At 39.2% G+C, this 19,072-nt stretch overlaps 1 protein-coding gene across 1 annotated transcript in view; it reads left to right on the forward strand.

Moving 5' to 3' along the window:
• The first annotated feature begins 333 nt into the window (after window positions 1-333).
• Galphai (G protein alpha i subunit) overlaps window positions 334-19,072 on the forward strand; it is an 84,769-nt gene continuing 66,030 nt past the window's right edge. The window contains exon 1 of the mRNA XM_065230552.1: window positions 334-963. Within this exon, the coding sequence (XP_065086624.1) occupies window positions 849-963 (115 nt within the window). The 5' untranslated portion in view covers window positions 334-848. The remainder of the gene's footprint in view (window positions 964-19,072) is intronic.

Genomic DNA, 19,072 nt, shown 5'->3' on the forward strand with positions numbered 1-19,072 from the left:
ATTTTACCGATTGTTACTGATGAAAATCAAATCCTGGTCCATCCCGGTTTCTACGATTTAACACTTTTGACAACTGCACAAAAATAAACCATATAACTGCCATTTCAAATACCCGCCCACAGTACATTTCGCACTGGAAATCATCCCTCCAGCAGTGCTTCCAGCTAAACTTCCCCCCATAAAACGGCCGCAGCCAGAAATGGTTCCCACTGGCGACGAGGATGATACACAAACACAACGTCAACGGCAACGGGCGAAAGTAAAGCAAAAAAAAAGTTATACTGAACTGCTTTCGTGACTCACACATCACATCACACCAAGCAAGGCGAGGCGAGTAAACTGTCCGTCAGTAGCGAAAAGCGAGTCCCGCGAGAGAGAACCATATTTTCAGCCGTCGTCCATCCATGCGTCGTCGCCGTCGTTGTCGTTGTTCTGTGCCCTGTGCTTCTTCTTCACCGCGCTGTTATTAGTTGTTCTCCGGGATTATTGGGTTCGGTTCCCAATATTTTTTAGTATTATTTTTTTAGTTTGTGGTATATCTCTTACCAAAGTGCAAAAGCAGTGCATTAGAAAGGGGTTTCAGCGTGTATAGTGTTCAACAAGTGTTCCCTGTGTGTGGAGTGCAGCGAGAGAACCTCCCGAAGCGTTAGGTCCCCATTGAAGCCTACTGCTTGGGGCACCTACAACAACCACCAGCGAGGAAAAGCGAGTGAAATTTCCAGTGTCTGTTACGGTGGTGTGCGCTGGGTCTGGTGCTGATTCAAAGAGCGAGTTTGGTGTCGAAGAAAACCACGAGCGCTAAGAAGAGGTGAAAGAAGCCGAGCAAGTGAAAGAAGAGTGAAGCAAAAATGGGTTGTGCAGTTAGTAGAGATAAGGAAGCCATCGAACGTTCGAAAAACATTGACAGAGCCCTGCGAGCCGATGGAGAACGTGCGGCCAGTGAGGTGAAGCTGCTTCTGCTAGGTAAAGATTGATCCTGAATTAATTCTAAGAAGGTGAAACCCGGTACGTCTAGCCAGCGGATAGGAAATCGCTGGGGACAGCGGAATCGCTTGCCGTACAGAGAAGAAGAGTAGCTGTTAAAACGTTATACAGATACACACCCATAAACTGACAGCCGATCTAACGCACACAAAAGCACGCTGAATCACAGTGTTGTATTTTGCAGTGTTGCTAGACACGGCACTAAACTCCATTCAATGGTATGTTTTTGTTTTGGGAAAATGCATTGGATTAGTTCACTTCTCTGTCAATCTGTCAATATCTGTCAACGAAGTCACAACCAAACCCAAGCATCGCCAACGACAAAAACACCTTAGAGGTTTTCTCAAACAATTAGCCCTCAGTTTGATCTGGTTGAATAGATCACTCAGCTGGCAACCGCCGTGTGCCACAACGTAACCCCACACGTAAACATCGACACCGCATCGGGTGAAGAAAAGAGCAACAGTAACAACAACCAAACCAACAGACAGAAAACGCGTCAGTTGGTAAAGAGGGGAAGTGAAGCTATTTCATCACCGAAAGCTTCCGCTGTAATTAGTAATCCCTCATGCAATAGTAATTCCGTTGAAACGCCACTGCCACCGACCTGTTATGGGAAATACGTTGCACAGGAATATTCCAAAAAATTTCAAATCCCATCCAAAGAACAACTCCAAACCTTCCATGAATGTTCCCGAGTCACGAACATCCTCGTCCCCGTTGCTCCACAACTCACCCGTTCTCTCTTCTCCAACGTAGCACGTAGACGATCATCAAAGTAACAGTTCGCACGCCGATTGATCCAATTTTTCCAAGAAAAAGAGAGAAGATTCGGAAACTGATTCCAATCTGATTCAGTTTTATTTTTTTTGCGAAAAGTCTGAATCACCCGTCAAAGACCGAGACTCTTGTTTGCCGAAAGAATCATGCGTCCCAGTAGAGGGAGATCGGCCTCAGATAAATACTAAACAAAGCTGTTACGTCGACAGGGCGATTGCATCCAATCCTCTCCGACTAACAGAGTGATTCATTTCAACCACCAGGAATGGAATTTATAAAAACAATCCCGCTGTGCTAGAAAAAGGGTGATCTCCGTTTACGGCTAGAGACAATCGAGCGGGGAATTACGTGTTCGTGCCATTTAAGGGTACTGGCGGAAAAGTTTATAGGTCGAGTTTTACTTCGCGTGGACCGGAGTCTCTTCGATAGGAAGAAAACAAGATTTTCTGTGTTTCAAAGTTACAGACACAAAGAAATTATCTAGAAATACACCGAAAACGTACGACACATGACTAAGGTATCTAGTTTATGTTCATGGACAAATTTATCGCTAAGCCAGTACATTAACTACGATTTTTTCCACAAATAGTTTGTCAATGGTAGTTAAGATAGACCATTTATCATGTAAATTTATCTGGATTCAATTGGTGACCAAATCATTATTAGACTCATGCACTAAAAATAAGTACCCAATGAAATTAACGAACTGGTCGAAATATAGAATTTTTTTTCAGTGGCTCAGCCGGCCGCATATGGTTGAAATCGTCGAATCGCTTGGGAGAAAATCGAAAAAAAATTAAGTAAAAACTGACCTAACTAAAATGACCTAGTTCAAAATAATTTCCATCAATTCATCTTTTTTCCATGATTGGACCTTGTCGACCTTGTTTCCCTATTGAGTACCAATGGTACCGACGCCAGGGAGGCTGCTTCCACACCTGGACCTCATCTATCGACCCATCAACTCATGGACCGGGGACCAACGGCTTTACTTCCCTTTATGCCTCAGAAAATCCCGACAGCGCCAACTGGGATTAAATCCAGGCCCTTTGAAATAAGAGGCAGTCACGCTTGCCACTACACCACCGGTACCGCTTATTCATAATGAAAATTCTCGAACCTTGACACAGAAAGTTTGCACGGTTGTTGAATTAAATTGTTCGATTAAAGGACTGGTAGCAGGTCACTTTTTAGTGGTTCAGTCACTATTTTCTGGTCTGGTCTGTCGCTAAAAAGCCATTTTCGTCCCCAAAAAGTTACTAAAGCTACTTTTTACCACCATTGTTGAGAGTAAATAATTTGTCTTACAAAAATCACATCAAATCAAAACTTGATTTGGTAGAAAATTTGTGTTAAGAAGATAAATTAAAAATCAGCATGTAAAGTCAGTTGCGGGAAGAGTTGCTAACAAACATGCACGTTAAAGGGCCACCCACATCCGTTTGTGTTGCAACGCGGTGAAGTAAATTTGACAGTTAGACAATAGATTTAGCTGTCACTTTGCCGCAACGCGTTAGATCCGGATTAAATGTAGGGGGCCCTTAACTGTCTAATTGGTGTTGACAAAATCACTAATAATTGGATTTTTGTTTTCTCTTACTCCGTGATCTAGACTTAAATCCAGTATGTCCAAAACGTGCCAGATTTTTTTTTTTAATATTTGTCCTGCCTGTGATCTCTAAATTGTCATAGATTTATCACAAATATTCTGAGGTATCAAAACAAAATTCAAACTTCGTGATTTTAAAAGTTTTCCAAGCCTAAGATGTCAAAAAATGGCCTAGGAAAATGTTCAAGCTCTAGACATTTTTCAAAGACCAGTATTTTGAAAAATCTTTGAAGCCCGGTAGCTTCAGTATTCCAAACATCTAGGAAAAAATGCATTGCTGAATCTTGAGTTCTATTATAAGTCAGGGCTGGTAGCAATCACTAATGTTAAAAATAGTGATTTCAGTGACCATTTTGATGAAATAAGTGACCAAATAGTGACTTATACTTGTAAAAATAGTGACTTTTTTTTTTTTTTTTTTTTTTTTTTCTTTATTAGAGAGATTTTTAGCCTAAGGCTAGTTCATCTCTTTTAAAAATTACAAAAAAGAATTGGGACCTCAAAAGGAGGATCCCAATCTTGGCAAGTGGGCATTTAGTTTAATTATATAAAATATTGTAAAACACTACCAAAAGGGCCAACGAATTCAAAAGCACAAACAGAAAACACTCAAATGTTGTAAAAAAGATTCGCGATGAGGGCGTCTGCTGAAGGCGATGAGGGCGTCTGCTGCCGGGGACTCGTCGCGAAGCAGACTTTGTATGCTGGTTCCCTCCAGACCGAAGGCAACCCGAAGGTCCTCGAGCTCCACACAGTTGATGAGGATGTGTTCTACGGAGGCTGGCACTCCGCAGGTTTCGCAGGTTCTCCGGAACGGTGTTCCTCCGAAATTATGGGAGGCCCTGCTATGCCCGGTGCGCAGCCTGGACACCACTTGCTGCTCCTTGAGGCTCGGTCGATCCTTCCAGGGATCGGTGGTCGCCTTGATTTTTCGTAGTTGGTGAGTTCGATTGTTCCTCCACTCGTTGTCCCACGCTCTCCGAACCGTCCGCTTGATCCATTTTTTGATGTCCTGGAACGGAACATTGTCAGAGAACCTGGGTCCGATGGGGCCTGAGCCGGCGAGGTGGTCGGCGATCACGTTCCCCTGGATGCCACAGTGCCCGGGTACCCACATGTATACGGTGTTGGGCGGCGCCTGCGTTACCGTCCCTTGTATCCACGGATGCTTTGGTGCTTCATCGGTTAGGGCCATTATTGCGCTTTGTGAGTCGGTAACGATGAGGATCGGCCGATTGGCCGGAAGGGAGGTTGCGTGAAAGACGGCCGCTGCCTCAGCGGAAAACACCGAGCACTGGGCCGGAAGTGAATTGCTGACGACCAAACTATCTCCTGAAACCCCCATTCCCACTCCGCTGCTGGAGAGCGAGCCATCAGTGTACCTGATTTCGTGATCTTGATAGTGCGCCCCGAGAGTTTCGACGACTGTCCGGCGCAAAGCCAGTGTATTGTCTCCTGCCCTGAAGCGGTCCTTGATTCGGCTGTCGATTCTGATCTGATGTGATTGCCAACTTTTGTCTCCGTGCCAGTGCACCCTGGCCACTGGAGGGAGATCTACGTCGGCGACCGTGCGGAGGAGTCGGTTCGCCTCGTCGAGGAGAAAGATCCTGCTGTTTCCCGACGTTTTAGCGAGGAAGGCAGCGGCTTTGGTAGCGGTAGCTGCGGTGTAGACGAGCCGAAAAGGCAGAATACCGGCTTCCACGCACGCGGCGTCGGCCGGGGTGGAGGGCAGGAGACCGGTTCCAAGATTTGGACGGCTTTCTCGGCGAAAAATAGTGACTAAAAAGTGACCTTAAAGTAAATTTTAATGAAAACTCTTAGTAATTTCTGAGGAGCTTCAGAGGGAAATTCCAAGGGCATTCTGAGCATAATTTCATAAAGTTTGTGGGAGAAAATGAATCCGGAGCATAAGTCCTTGGATTTTTTTTTTAAATACTAAAGGAGGATTACAATTAAATCTGAGAATTACTCCAGGACATCTTCACAGGAATTTGGAAAAAGAATTCAGGAGAGTTTGCCAACCAAATTATGAGAAGAAATCGAAGTAATTTGTGAGGAGAAATGCCAATTAATTCTTAGGTGACTTTCAATGTGAGTAGAATTCCAAGGGAAGGAGTGAGATTGAAAAGGAAATCTGAAAGAAATCTGTAGTTTGAGAAACTAGCCTGAGACTCACAATACTTCTCATCAAATTCTTAAGCTTCCCTGAACTTTTTAGGACTTCCTAATGTTTCCTAAATTTTTTCAATGATCATGGATCTCCTCTAAACGTTTAACAATTCGCTGAAGTTCTCTAAACTTCTTTAAGATTTATGTGACTTCTCTACTGTTAACGGAACTGCTCTGAGGTTTTTTGTTCTTTTCTGAATTTATCAAAACTTATCTAAAGTTTTAGCAGTTCTCATGAATCTTGTTGTATTGCGCTGAATTTAATTGAACCGCCCTAAAAATGATTAAGGTTCAGTGAGCTTCTGAACGTAAGCGAAGACCTCAATTAACTTTTTAACGTCTCTGAAGTTATCTGAAAATCTGGGAACTGCTTTAACTTCCCACTAATTTTCTAAAACTAAAGGAACTGGCCTCCCCAATGTTCATAAAAAATCCGGAAGTTCACGGATCTCTCCTTAAGCTCCATAGATTTCTATAAAGTTCTCAGAAGGTTTGTGAAGACCACAGTCTTTCTGTGAAGTTTTCGAAGTTTTTTCGAAGTTTTTTCTAAATTTCTGGAACTTTTGTGCTACCGCAATTTTCATGGAATTAGAACGAAATAATTAATATAGTTCTATGATTTTCATTAAAGTTTACTTCCCTTAAATTATCGACACTTATTTAAAACTTCTTTTATAGTCTAGACTTTTTTGGTGGTATTTAAACTGCCTAAACGATTATTGAATTTCCTTAAAGTTCTCTAGACATCCCTGAACTTTCAGTATTTTTTTAAGAACCCGCAACTTTACTGAAATTCAATTATTTGCCTTGAAGGTTCGACAATTTCCCTTAAGTATTATAAACGGTCCCTAATTTTCCCTGAACTTATCAGTGGTTACCTAAAGTTCTCTTAATTTGTTGTTTAATAATCCGGCAATTTGTTTGATATATATTCATAATTCCCTGAGTTTCTCGCAACTTCTTTAAGGTTTTTACAATTTTCTTGAAATTGTTTGAACTGCCCTTTGATTCTATAATCTGTCTTGATGTTCTCGAAGCTTCCCTAAAACTTTCAATTCTATTGAAGATCTCGGTTCTGCTGCTTGAAAATAAATTGAATTCCCGTAAAAACCTTTAATTTCCCTGAAATTCTCTGAACTTCTGTGAAGTTTCTGAAATATTTCTGAAGTTTTCATAAATTCTCTGAAGGCCTCTGTACTTCCTTGAAATTCTCGGAACATCTTAAGGGTCTCGATTTTTTTTCAGCATATTAAGAACCGCTTTGATGTTCTTAAGGGGAAGCTTACCGGCCCGAAAATAAAAAAAAATTTCGGTACATTTTTATTTCTTTAAAAATATTGGGAAAAAATATCAAAAATCAAAGAAAATCAGTTTGTTTCTTAGATTTTTGTCAAAAATAACATGTAAATTTTTTTTTCTATCTCATCATGAAAAAAAAAATTGGACTCTCAGCAAAACCGAAAAGTCGATGTTTTGTGGTTTTTTGAGTCCAACTTTATGCCATAATGACTTATAAAAAATGTTTTTGAACGTGAATTTTCTTTGAAAAATTAAAAAATATGTGATTTTCTTAAAATTTTGATATATTTTTCCAATATTTTTAGAACAATCAAAACGAAATTATTTTTTTCGGAGCGGTGAGCTTCCCTTTAAAGCTTCCAGTAAGTTCTCCATATTTTAAGCGTATCACCTTCGCTTATGTTCCCGCAGTTTGTTTATGAAGCTTTACTGAAATTCTCATCATTTCTTTTCATTGCTCATTAATTCGCCAAAGTTCCTACGAGCTTGAAATAAATCATTAATTTTTTTCCTTGATTCTGGCACTTTGAAAATTTTTAATATCTTGAACTTGTACATGCAATATACAATTGAATAATTTTAGATCTTGGAATCACTCAAATTGGGTAAGTTTTTTACAACTTTATTAAGTGAGAAATTAAGTAAGTGTTAAACTTCAACATTCAATGGATTTGAATGTAAAGCTGTTTCTTTAAAACTGATTGACATGTCTTAAAAACTTTTGGGTAAATTTCTGTTGTTTTTGATCTACAAAAAGTAATATTTTTAACGCATTTAAAAATTTAGCTTCATTATAAACCTGGAATTCATCCGTTAAAATATTGGAAAAATCTGGAAGTCAGATAATTTTATTAAGACAAATGAATAGACACCCTGTAGATAGAGAAAGACGATTAAACGTCTGAAGCAAAGAATGATCAATCTTGAAATAAATTCACGCTAAAAAAGTTGAAAAAAGTGACTGATTACAAGAAATAGTGACTTTAGTGACTTGGCCTTTAAAAAGAGACTTTTTAGTGACTGGCTTGAAAAAAGTGACTCGCTACCAGCCCTGATAAGTCCATTAAGTCTTTGTATTGCATTTTACTGGAATCAAAAATGTCCAGATTTTAGAAAAAAAAAGTATCTTTGTCCAAGCATGAGCATCAGCATGACAATGATTGACCGCCCGGGGATGCAACTCCGTTATTGCCTAATCAGCTATAATTACACAGAGAACTAATAGACGTTGCTTGGCAAACATCCTCAATGTGTAAAAACTAGTGATCTAAAACTAGGCAATACCAGCGCCGGCCCAGAAAACTTTGTAGAAACTCAGGAAACTTTGAAGAAGCTCAGAGAACTTCGTAGAACCTCATAAAAACGTAGCAGCTCAGAGAACTTCGTAGAAGCTCAGAGAACTTCGTAGAAGCTCATAAACACTTCGTAGAAGCTCAGAGAGCTTCTTAGAAGCTCAGAGAACTTCGTAGAAGCTCAGAGAACTTTTTGTAAGCTTCGAAAACTTCGCAGGAGCTCAGAGAACTTCTTAGAAGCTCAGATAACTTCGTAGGAGTTCAGGGAATATCGTAGAAACTCAAAAAGTATTGTAAAATTCAGCATACTTCATAGAACTCCAGGGTTTGATTTGGGAACTTAGTTTCGCTCAGATGTTTAGGAAAATTCATAGAAAAAATTTAAGGTTTTTCCTGAAGTTCAATAAAAATTTAAGCATTTTTTCCGCCCCTCAGGAATTTTTGGTGGCGAATCCCGAGCAAAGTCGGTTAACAAAATGAAAGCAAATCGATATTAAAGTTTGCAGTTTCCATCATAATGAAAACTCATTTTGATTTCAATTGTCGCGACATAAGTCTGATATCATATTGTGATTTCATTATGTAGTCAAAACTTTTTAAATGAAAGCAACTTAGTTCTGCTCTTAACGTCTTGTTTAAAATTTAATTTAAGTTCATCTGTTGTTGAACTAATGATTCTTGTTTATTTGTTTTGTTTAACACATTTTAGATCATTCCTGACTTGCCCGGGGAGAGATTTGACTTATTTAACTTTTAAGTCTTTCAGCGTGAGAAGCATGGATGCTAACCATTTATGCCAGGCCCGTATTCAGTTAAACATTATGAATGCAAAATGAGTAATCAAATTGATTTCATTGAAAGCAGGATTAGTTTTCCGTTTGCTTCAACAGTGTAAAATTTTGCTCTCATTTTTGCTGTGTTAACCGTTAAGTCAACCAAAATGAGATCAACTAGAGTATTCAAAATAAGTTACATCATAACAGCAAATTTTGATTTCAATTTGATCTTCAGCTTTGCTCGGGATGCCCCCTTTGCCACCTGCTGAGTACGGTGCTGCTAGTAAAAATTGGCAAAACATTATTTCGAACATTTACTTCGAAAATTTTGTATGGGCCCAATATTAGGGACACTTAGGCCGACATTGGGGCCAATAATCCTACGATTTACATTTTCATTGACCATACACTTTATTTAAGTTGTGCATTATCTGTAATAAATTCCTGTAAAGGTCTGATTTTCCGAAGCGTTTGAAGTCCTACGTCCAAAAACGATAAAAATACACGACCTCTGATTTGATCGGATAATTCTCAGACAAATGTCAAAAGCATCTGGCTTTGATTACAAGCGGCTCAGTTATACATTGAAAACTGCGTCCAAATACACTTTTAACCAGACTTCATCAAGATTCTGCATTAGCATAGCATAGCATAGCATATGCGATTGTACAAATCGTGGGTGGCTATATAATGGTCAACTAATACGTTTTGCAGAAAATATCGAGTGTTGACGCAGAAAATATCACTTGGGATTAGTGATTTTCCCCACACGAAAATAAAATCTACAATACAAGCATCGCATTATACACCTGGCCACATCCTTACAATCGCAGGGGAAGGGAGGGAAAGTTAATCCAACATCTACTTAAGAAGGTGCAGGGAACCCATACTACCTTCATAGGTGTCACAGGAAGGAAAGAGTTGTGTTAGTGGGAGGGTGAATGATTTGGCAACTCTATTCGTCAATATAGAGCATTTGATAAATCAGTGACAAAAAATAAAATATAAATAGATAAAATGGAAAGATCTCACCCGATTGGCCTAGAGACTTTGCAGCGTCATGTTTTCAGAAATGCTTTATTTAATTTTCCTTGAACCACCGTAATCACTGATAACGCTCTTCTAGCTGGTACGTACAAAAGAACGCACTCCACGCATAATCAAGGTCATGTATTTTCGGACTGTCTTCTTTAACACCACACAAAGAAGTTGCTCATCGCAGCAACAGAAAAATATATCAGCATGATAGAGGTTGTACGGGGCAACAAAGAAAAACGCAAGACCACACCAAGCACCATTGCATAAGCAACAAGAGATCAAAAAAAAAATCACGGTATTCAAAACTTTTAAATGCGATCACCAGTTCACCTCCAGTCACTCGAGAACAAAACGCATGCGAAAAGGTTTTCAGCAGCAAAAAAAAGCACAGAAGAAACAAAACACATCCGTTTCGGTCGCTGGTTCAATCAGCACCACTCATAACTGTTTCCGGAGATATGACCGGAAAATGTGCCGGTTTGTAGAGGCTGTGACTAAATTTGACCTGAAACGGCAAACAAACTTTTGAATTTAAAAACCAATAAATGTTCCATAACAAATTTAAAAACGCTGACTTCATCAAGATTCTGCATTAGGAAAAAAATCCTTGATTGGCTGTGGGTCTGGACGATATTATTTCAATATTCTAAGCACTCTGATTAATTTTTAAAATCTTAGGCATACCTCCAGGCACAAAAACATACAAATCAAGATCTTTCGTAATCCCTTACATCTAAGTACTACCACTCGTTTTCAAACAGATTTGAACAAAAATATCGAATGTTTCTACTGAAGATGACTTCTAAACTCATTTACCTTTCCATAAGTACCGTTGGATCTGATAAAGCGCCAAAAATTGCTGTGTGCTTTGTTAAAAACTATCTCTGAACTTGATTCCAATTTCGTCCAAAACTTCTTTTGTTTTTGAGAACAATGGTTGTAAATATTCCTACTTTGCGCTCTTAAAGATTCTGTTTTGTAGCGTTTGAACTATAGTCAGCGTTTCAAGATATACCAATTTATCGGTATTTGAACCGTTTTTAAAACTTGATACCAATATATCGGTTCCTAAAAATACCGATTTTTGAGATTTTATACCTATTTAAATATTATTTTTTTAATAATCAAAATGATTATTGCCTGCCTGCGCTTAAATGACAAATGTGAGAGACTTTTATCTTTAAGAATATGTCAAATTTAAAATACTCAAAAAATTCTCCTCCTTTAAAAATTTCTTATTCTTGCTACTCATTCGACAAGTGATTCCATTTCCTCGGCGTTTTTGGTTACCCAGGAATCGGAAAACAGCTGATGGCGCATCCCGGTAATTCCAGGGAATCGAGAAACACTTTTATCGTTTCTGTGACCAAAAACATCCGTCAGAATCTTCATTTTTTTTTAAGCTTTCTGAAGTTTATTTAATAGAGGGAAGACCCTTGCAACTTTCTTCAAACTTTCTCCTGGAATTTTCTTCAACATTAGCCTTTCGGAAAGTTATTTGACTTCCCAAGGAAGCTCCTTTAGGCTTCGCTCGAAAGGGCTTTTCCCACCAGACTTTCTTAAGAAGTTTTTTTTTCCCAACTTCCGCAGGAACTTTCTTCTAGCGTCTTCAGGCAGTTTCTTTCGTCTGCTCCAGGAAGTACCTTGAAACTCCTACCGGAAGTATCTATCAAATCTTCCCAGAATGTCATCCATTAATCTCAAGAAGATCGCGATTATTTGGTTGAATTCCTTTAAATTAAGATTTAAGACATTAATAATGTATAACGGAAATGATAATTTGGCTCCGTAAAATTTATTCGATTGAGCCTGTACAAATAGAGTAATAAACAAAAAAAATCCCAGATGTTTCTTTCGACCTTCCTCTGGAAGTTTCTCCATGAACTTCTTCTGGAGTTTTTTGCGGCTTCTAATGGAAGGTTTTTCCGAGCATCCCCCGGAAATGGCTACTCCAGGAAATCACTTCCGAATTCCGAACCTTTCTGGTTTCCTCTGGATGTGTCATCTGATTTCTTCCGAAAGTTTCATTACAAAAATTTCTCAGCATTTTTCTTGAAAGTTTCCCGGATGTTTTTCCTTCAGAAGCTTATTCAAACATTCCTGGAAAGTCCGTTTTTAGTCCAAAAGATTAAATTTTCGCGGAAACGGAAAAAAATGTGAATACCGATAAAGACCGATTTTTTAAAGAACCTTTGATACCGTTAGGTTTGAAAACAATCTGGCAACGTTGACTGTAATTGCGAATCAATCATACTGACACTACTGATTAGTGTACGCTGAAATCATTGATGTTTTCTACTCGATAGAACGGAAATTGGCGATAACGACGAAGTAGCATACTACCCTACTGATGTTTAGTGATTGTTCAAATTTCGATTTAATAGCCTATTGATCTGGTGATCCATTTGGCCTTATTGCGTTCGGCCCAGTGAAAAATGGGCTAACCGAGCAGGAACCAGTATCTCGATACCTTAAATTGGTATAGATTACCCAAGTAACAATTTAGCAGCCTTTTGGCTTTCGCACTGATTTATTGTTGTTTTATAATGGAAATAAGCAATCTTTTTAGCTTAAATACAGCATTTAAAAGTGCAACACATTCTTGGTCAGTAGTTCAGCATTTTGCTGTTTTAAAAACTTTTTAAAGTCTGACGAAAAAATCAAAACGGGTCTGATTTTAAAAATGAATTTAAAGTAGCAATCTATCCCTGTATAAAACTGTTCAGTTAGTCAATCATAAAATTAGACCAAAATACTCCATAAAGGTATTTTATCATTATAAAAGCAATTATAAAACCGTTCGGTTTCAAACGGGAACAAAAAATGTTTATATTGCTGCTGCGGTAGTAGGAGGAATAATTGTAGCGATGCTGTCGGCGGAAAGGAAAAGGACTCCAATTCCAGCACTTCCTGGGAGGCCCAGCAGCTATGACTTAACCGGTCAACAATGACAGAACAGCCGACTGAGAAGAGTGAGTGAATGCGGTTCACGAAGCACTGGAAGCCGTCAAATTAGACGCTTAAAATGGATGGGAATGCCCCAAATATTGTCAATGGCGTTTGCGACACGATCTGAATAAACACAGACCAACCTTCTCCAGAAACGCGTTTCGATGATGATTCTGCCGACAGGAAACTTCAGAAGCTGTCACTCAGCTGGAAACTGACTGCCTTCCGAACCATAGAAGTGGCTTCATTTGGCGAAAGGGTCAACTGTTCCAAAAAATCCAAGCAAGCGCACATTAACTTCCTCGGATCATCCGGGAGAAGGGAATCTTTTTGGGAACGATTGAGCTTCCATCTGTTTCAAGCTATGCAGATACACTTCCTGATTAACTGCTTCCAATGGATGATAATCGCCTTTATTGAGGATGCCACGCAACATGTTGTTCCAACGCAGGAGTAGAAGCTCGGTGCAACAAAACTATCAAAATAAAAACAAATTTTAACGTTTAACTTTTTCCAGACACCATTAATCCCATCATAAAACCAAACGGAATATAATCAAGTAAAATGGCTTCAGATAAATACAATTCAGCCTGCAAATTATCTTCATCAAAGCCAAATTAAAACGTTTTGTACTGTTAGCGATATCATGAAAGCAAAATAGCTTTAGCCATTGGAAAATCAATTTTTATGCCAAATGGCTTTTATTGTAGTTTTGATAAGGATTTCAAATGGTTTTCAATGCTTTCGTCGTATAACCTTTTGCATCAAATCAATCTTGAAGTTCCTCGAAAATATGCTCTTCAAAACCTTCTTCAGGGTGGGCCAACTAGACAGATTCTAGTCTTAATGAGGTTTTGGTGGATGTAATAAAGGCAAAGCCGTCTTGACCAGGGTTTTATGAATGTTGTTTTATAGTAGCCTTGTAGTATTCCATAAAACGTATAATGTTACTTAAGGGGGTAGTCCACTCTGGTGGCATGAAAAATAGGTCATTTTCACGATTTTTTTTTTTTTAGGGTAAATAACGATCAATTCAAAAAAGGAATGCATGGTTTTGTCAATTGAAATGTCCTCTTTAATTGAGATTTTTTTGGCGCGATTGGATGTCTCCAGTAGCCACTGCACCAGGTTCCCCAGGAGACATCCCGTCTGAGTCGTCGTGGGGCGGGACGTCTGGTGGTCACACCACTGGAGCTGGAACAACGAATTTTTTTTTGTGGTTATTCTCTGATAGATGACCCAGTCTTGTACGTAGCCGTTTTTGATTTGGTTGAAAAATAAAAATTTGGCGACGTTTTGAAAAAAAACAGTCCATTTTTGTACCCTAAAATTGGAGATGCAAGCTTTTACCAAAAATCCATTTTTGATTCTTTTGAAAATCGGCTACGTACAAGACTAGAAAAAAAGGTACTTAACTCGAAAATTCAACCGTCGTTTAAATCGAATGAGCCGTTTCTAAAATACAGCGCCCGCCAATTTTGAAAACATCGTTTAGAGATAATCGCGGCAGCAGTTGGAACTACTAAGACACGCCGTTTCGCCGGTAACGGGCGGGTACTCCGAGCGCTCACCTGAGCGCGCTTGGAGCGTCTGGACACGAGTCCACTAATCGGCCTATAACTTTGGAACGATGTCACTTGCGGACTTGCGGTCAAGTCTATGTCAAAGTAAACATTCCAAAGTATTTTTTAAGCAAAAAAAAAAGATTTTTTGAAATTTCCAGAGTGGACTACCCCCTTAAGTAGCCAGACCAGCTCAGTGGTAGACGCGTGGGCAACATGTTATACCGTGACAGTGGGCCCAGCACAGCAAAATAAACGATGCTGCCTACTGTCAACCGCTGCTGTTAGTATAGGTCTTACCATAAAATGTAGCATTATAAGACTTCAAGATAAAGTTCAGAGATGCTTTCAGAAAACTTCCAAGACCAATCCAGTGAAGTTCGAGGTCAACTGTAATGCAGCTTAATAAAAAATATGCTGATGGGAAATCCTGAAGTTATCTATTCAGTTCAGACAACTAGGACCTATAACTACAAACAAAGTGACATAGGACTAACTACCGTAGAAATCAATTAAAATAATGTGGTTCTCGGTAGTAAAATTTGCTTATCAGCCGCCAAATGCGCTAGTATTTTTATTTTTAATTGATCAAAGTTAGACTTATGTACGATGCTCTTTGACAGTGTGCTAAGAATATATCAATTTGTCAACAAGGTTTATGCGTTTCAATTGTGAAGAGTGAAAGTGAAAGAGATAGAACCAAAACATTCTAGTACATTTGAAGAAAATTCTAGTACAATCGAGTGGTAGTGTCAACAATCAATACGAAAGTATTAGCTGCTTCAATGAGCTTGGAACTGAAGGTTTGGTACTTCCTGAGCCAAAAGATTAAGCATGTTTCTTCGGGATCCCCTGGTCTTAGTGTTAGTCTATTGTAGTGTTGCTATGTGGTACACTGAACAGCAGGTTCGGCAACAAAGTTTTCGAATCACTCCGTCTGTCACTTCGTTTGTGCTATAACAATATTGAGCCAAAATCGTATTTATGAATGACATTCATAGCATGTCGTTCAATTTTACTCGAAATTTTGGGTTATGGTAAGCCAAAGGCAATCACTATGCCATCCATATGACAATATGGTGACAGCAAGCAACAAAACATTTTGATGACACAAACAAAGTAATGGGCAAATTTTAGTTTTGTCACGTTCCGATTCAATTGTTTCGCAAATGCATGACAAAGATCGCCTAAAACATTGCCTTTATTGTGGCTCGTTCTTCGTCACCTTTTCGAGTACATAGATCTACGGGCGAATCTAGTGGACCATTGCCATTAAATCCATAAAACTTCTGAGACAAGTACAGAAAACCTAGACGCAAGACCAGTGATCCGTTGATTTAGCCCAGTAAAAATGAAAGGCTAGTCCAGATTGTTCCTGGGGATTGATTTTGAGAATTTAGAGCTTTTAATAGCTAGCTCGAATACCTTTCTGTTTAATCTGTTCTATCCGTTTACTTCGGGATTTACATATTGTCGTTCGTTTTTCGTCTTCTGATAGAACTTGTAGATTTATTACGAAGTGGAAAATACACCAGTTGTTTAAATCTGTCAAAATTATCATGGTATTCTACTATATTGGGGCGCTTCAAATATAGCATCCACCAGAATTTCGATTTAGTTTTCCAACCCCTTCCCATCCCCTGTTCCACGCATTTCCAATTCCTAAATATACTGTCACAACTACAAGGACCCCTCCTCAAGAGTCGACGTCATATTTGAATCGCCCCAAATGTTCATACAGCACAGCTATCGGCTGTTCTGGAGCAAGTGTTGATTCCTTATTGTTCGAATCAGTTTGGAAATCACCTATTTGCAATTCCAACGACCAATTAACCTTGACTCACATTTGACGTTGTAAAATTCTGTCAAAAATCAAACCTCATAAAAACCATCCCCAAAAATTAACCTTGCCGATGCCGTTGAGTTTTACAACGTCGGATGAGACCACACCAGTTGGTGCGTCAATGTTGTGGACATGACAGCACTGCCCTCCATTATATACACGGCTGATGGCTATAGAGTACAAATTGCTTGACACGATGAATTGGCCTTTCTCTGAATATAGGGTAGGTGTACCAGCTATGGCTGTACGTTCCTATTGTTGTGTGTTGCCATTATGGCCTATGGAATTCCCACAGGCCATAATTGCAACACACCACAACAGGAACATATAGCCATAACTGGTACATCTACCTTATGTGTCACACACATGAAGTCAATTATCGCACCCGGCAAAGTCAAACCTCTCGGGCGCGCTTCTCCCTAACTACATACGATTTGTTTCATTCATCACATCGCATCGGTGCTTGATGGTGTTTCTCGTTTCTGGATATCGCTGACAGACACCGTCGCCGGTTGGCGAAAAATTAAACAAGTGCCCCCTTCATCCATCGCACCACAATTTACACACCCACCCGTCAAATGGGCAAGTGCAAAGGGTCGTCACTTAGCTGCACATCCTCGCGCTCTCGTGGGGGTTAAGCACAAGTGAGCAGCATCTTCTTAAGTGGTTAAAAGGGCCACGCGCTGGAAGTGTGGTTTGCGACGCAATCCCAGGGCAGGCAGGCACAGTGGGGAAATGTGATTTTAAAATTTCTAATAACTTAAAATCTCAACTTACTTGGTTCCCAATCAGATTCAGTCAAGATTATGATGGGCTGTAATTTTTAAAATCCCACACGTGTGGAATGAATGCACAGCATATTTTCAATGAACTGTTGAGCAGTTTCACGCCAAATAACGAATTGGAAATACTCGACTCTCCGGTTTGCATGAAATTCTACAGAATTATTTGCTCATTCACATTTTTTCTAATGTTCAGCCATTTTTTGTGGGGAGGGTGAGGTTATACGTTCGGTAAACGTCACTGGCAGATTTACGATAGCATTGGTTATGTTATATTTACAGTACTGGACAAAATAAATCATACACCCATAGAATTTTTCTTTGGAGCTCGATATATCAGGTAGATTCAAGCATGCAATAATGGTTTGTTCTGCAATACTTCTGTATGTTTTTCGCTAACACTGTGCAGGTAAAGAATATATTCAATATATTGTATGACTTTCTCAATCATCATTTATAAGTTGTAAAAGAAGAATTTCGAGTTGGACAAAATAAATCATACGCCTGATTTCTTATTGAAAATTCTTGTTTAATTCAACTTTCAACTTACATTTTAACACTCTCAGTATTTGGTATGACCACCCTTTGCTTTCAACACTGCTTCCAACCATCTTTGCATACTTTCGACGAGGTTTTGTAGATATCCTGAATCGATATTCTCCCACGCTGCTTCAAGTAAAAAAAACGTTTTTGTTGGAAACCGATGCGTTATCCACTTTGTTGTCCAAGTAAGACCACAAATTCTCAATTGGGTTGAGATCGGGAGATTGGGGAGGCCATTCCAGCGTTTTGATCCGATTTGATTTGAAAAATGCCGTTGTTTTCTTCGCTGTGTGCTTTGGGTCATTATCTTGTTGGAAAATGTAATTGGATTCCAGGCCAGTTTTCAGTAGCGAGACTTCCAGAATTTCACTTAACAAGTCAATGTACACATCTGCAGTCATTATTCAACACCAGACCACGCAAATGCTCCCCATACCATGATATTTCCGCCTCCGTGTTTAACCGTCTTTTGAATGTATGGTTCCTTAAGAGTGTCACCGGAACCTCGCCAAACCCTTGATCGCCTTTTCTGTCCTAATAACTCAAATTTGCTCTCATCCGTCCACAGAACTTGTTTCCAGCAGTCCACAGTCATTCCGGCGTACTTTTTAGCAAATTCCAGTCACTTCCGTTGGTTCCGCTTGTTGATAAAAGGACGCTTCGATGCCAAACAGCTTTTCAAACCGCTCTTTCAAAGTCGCCGGCGAACAGTACGTCGACTTACATTGAGATCCATCGATTCCACAATATGCCTCGACGAATACTTCGGATTCTGCTTAGCCATTCGAACAATTGTGATGTCATCACGATTACTTGTCGCACGATGCCGTCCTTGTCCGGATAAATTCCTCACAATTCCTCGTTTTTCGCACTTTTTCCATATGTGCTGAACAGCTCCAACTGAGATCGAGTACTTTTCGGCAATTTTCCGAAAAGAAATTCCTTTTTCACGATCGCGAATCACCAAATTTCTAACATCGAGCGAAATCTGCTTTCCCGACATTTTTTCACTTTTCAAATGACGCAAACAAAACACAATGGTGCGATGCGCACGCTTCCCGGAACAAGAACTGTCAAAAATTACGCCGTGATGCCAAATCTTTAGATTTTGTTTTTATTCGATGGCTAAAAAATAAAACCTTAGGAGTGTATGATTTATTTTGTCCAAGCACAAAAGTGAGCATATATTTATTTAAATTTGTAACAAAAATAGCAGAATATTATAACAATTTTCATTCAGCTAATTGAATGCACCATGAGAAATACTTGAACTCTTCTGAATATACTGCTGAAATTGCGTGCAAAATAGCAAAAATATAATATAATGTACTTTTTTGGGTTGAGCGTATGATTTATTTTGTCCAGGACTGTATATTTATATTTATAAAGTAAAGGTGTATGTGTGTGTGAGTGTCTGTGTGAGTATTTTAATAAATAAAAATGGAT

The sequence above is a fragment of the Ochlerotatus camptorhynchus genome, unplaced genomic scaffold (assembly GCF_037179485.1).
Source record: "Ochlerotatus camptorhynchus isolate MF236.1 unplaced genomic scaffold, CSIRO-AGI_Acam_v1.1 ptg000330l, whole genome shotgun sequence".
NCBI lineage: Eukaryota > Metazoa > Arthropoda > Insecta > Diptera > Culicidae > Ochlerotatus > Ochlerotatus camptorhynchus.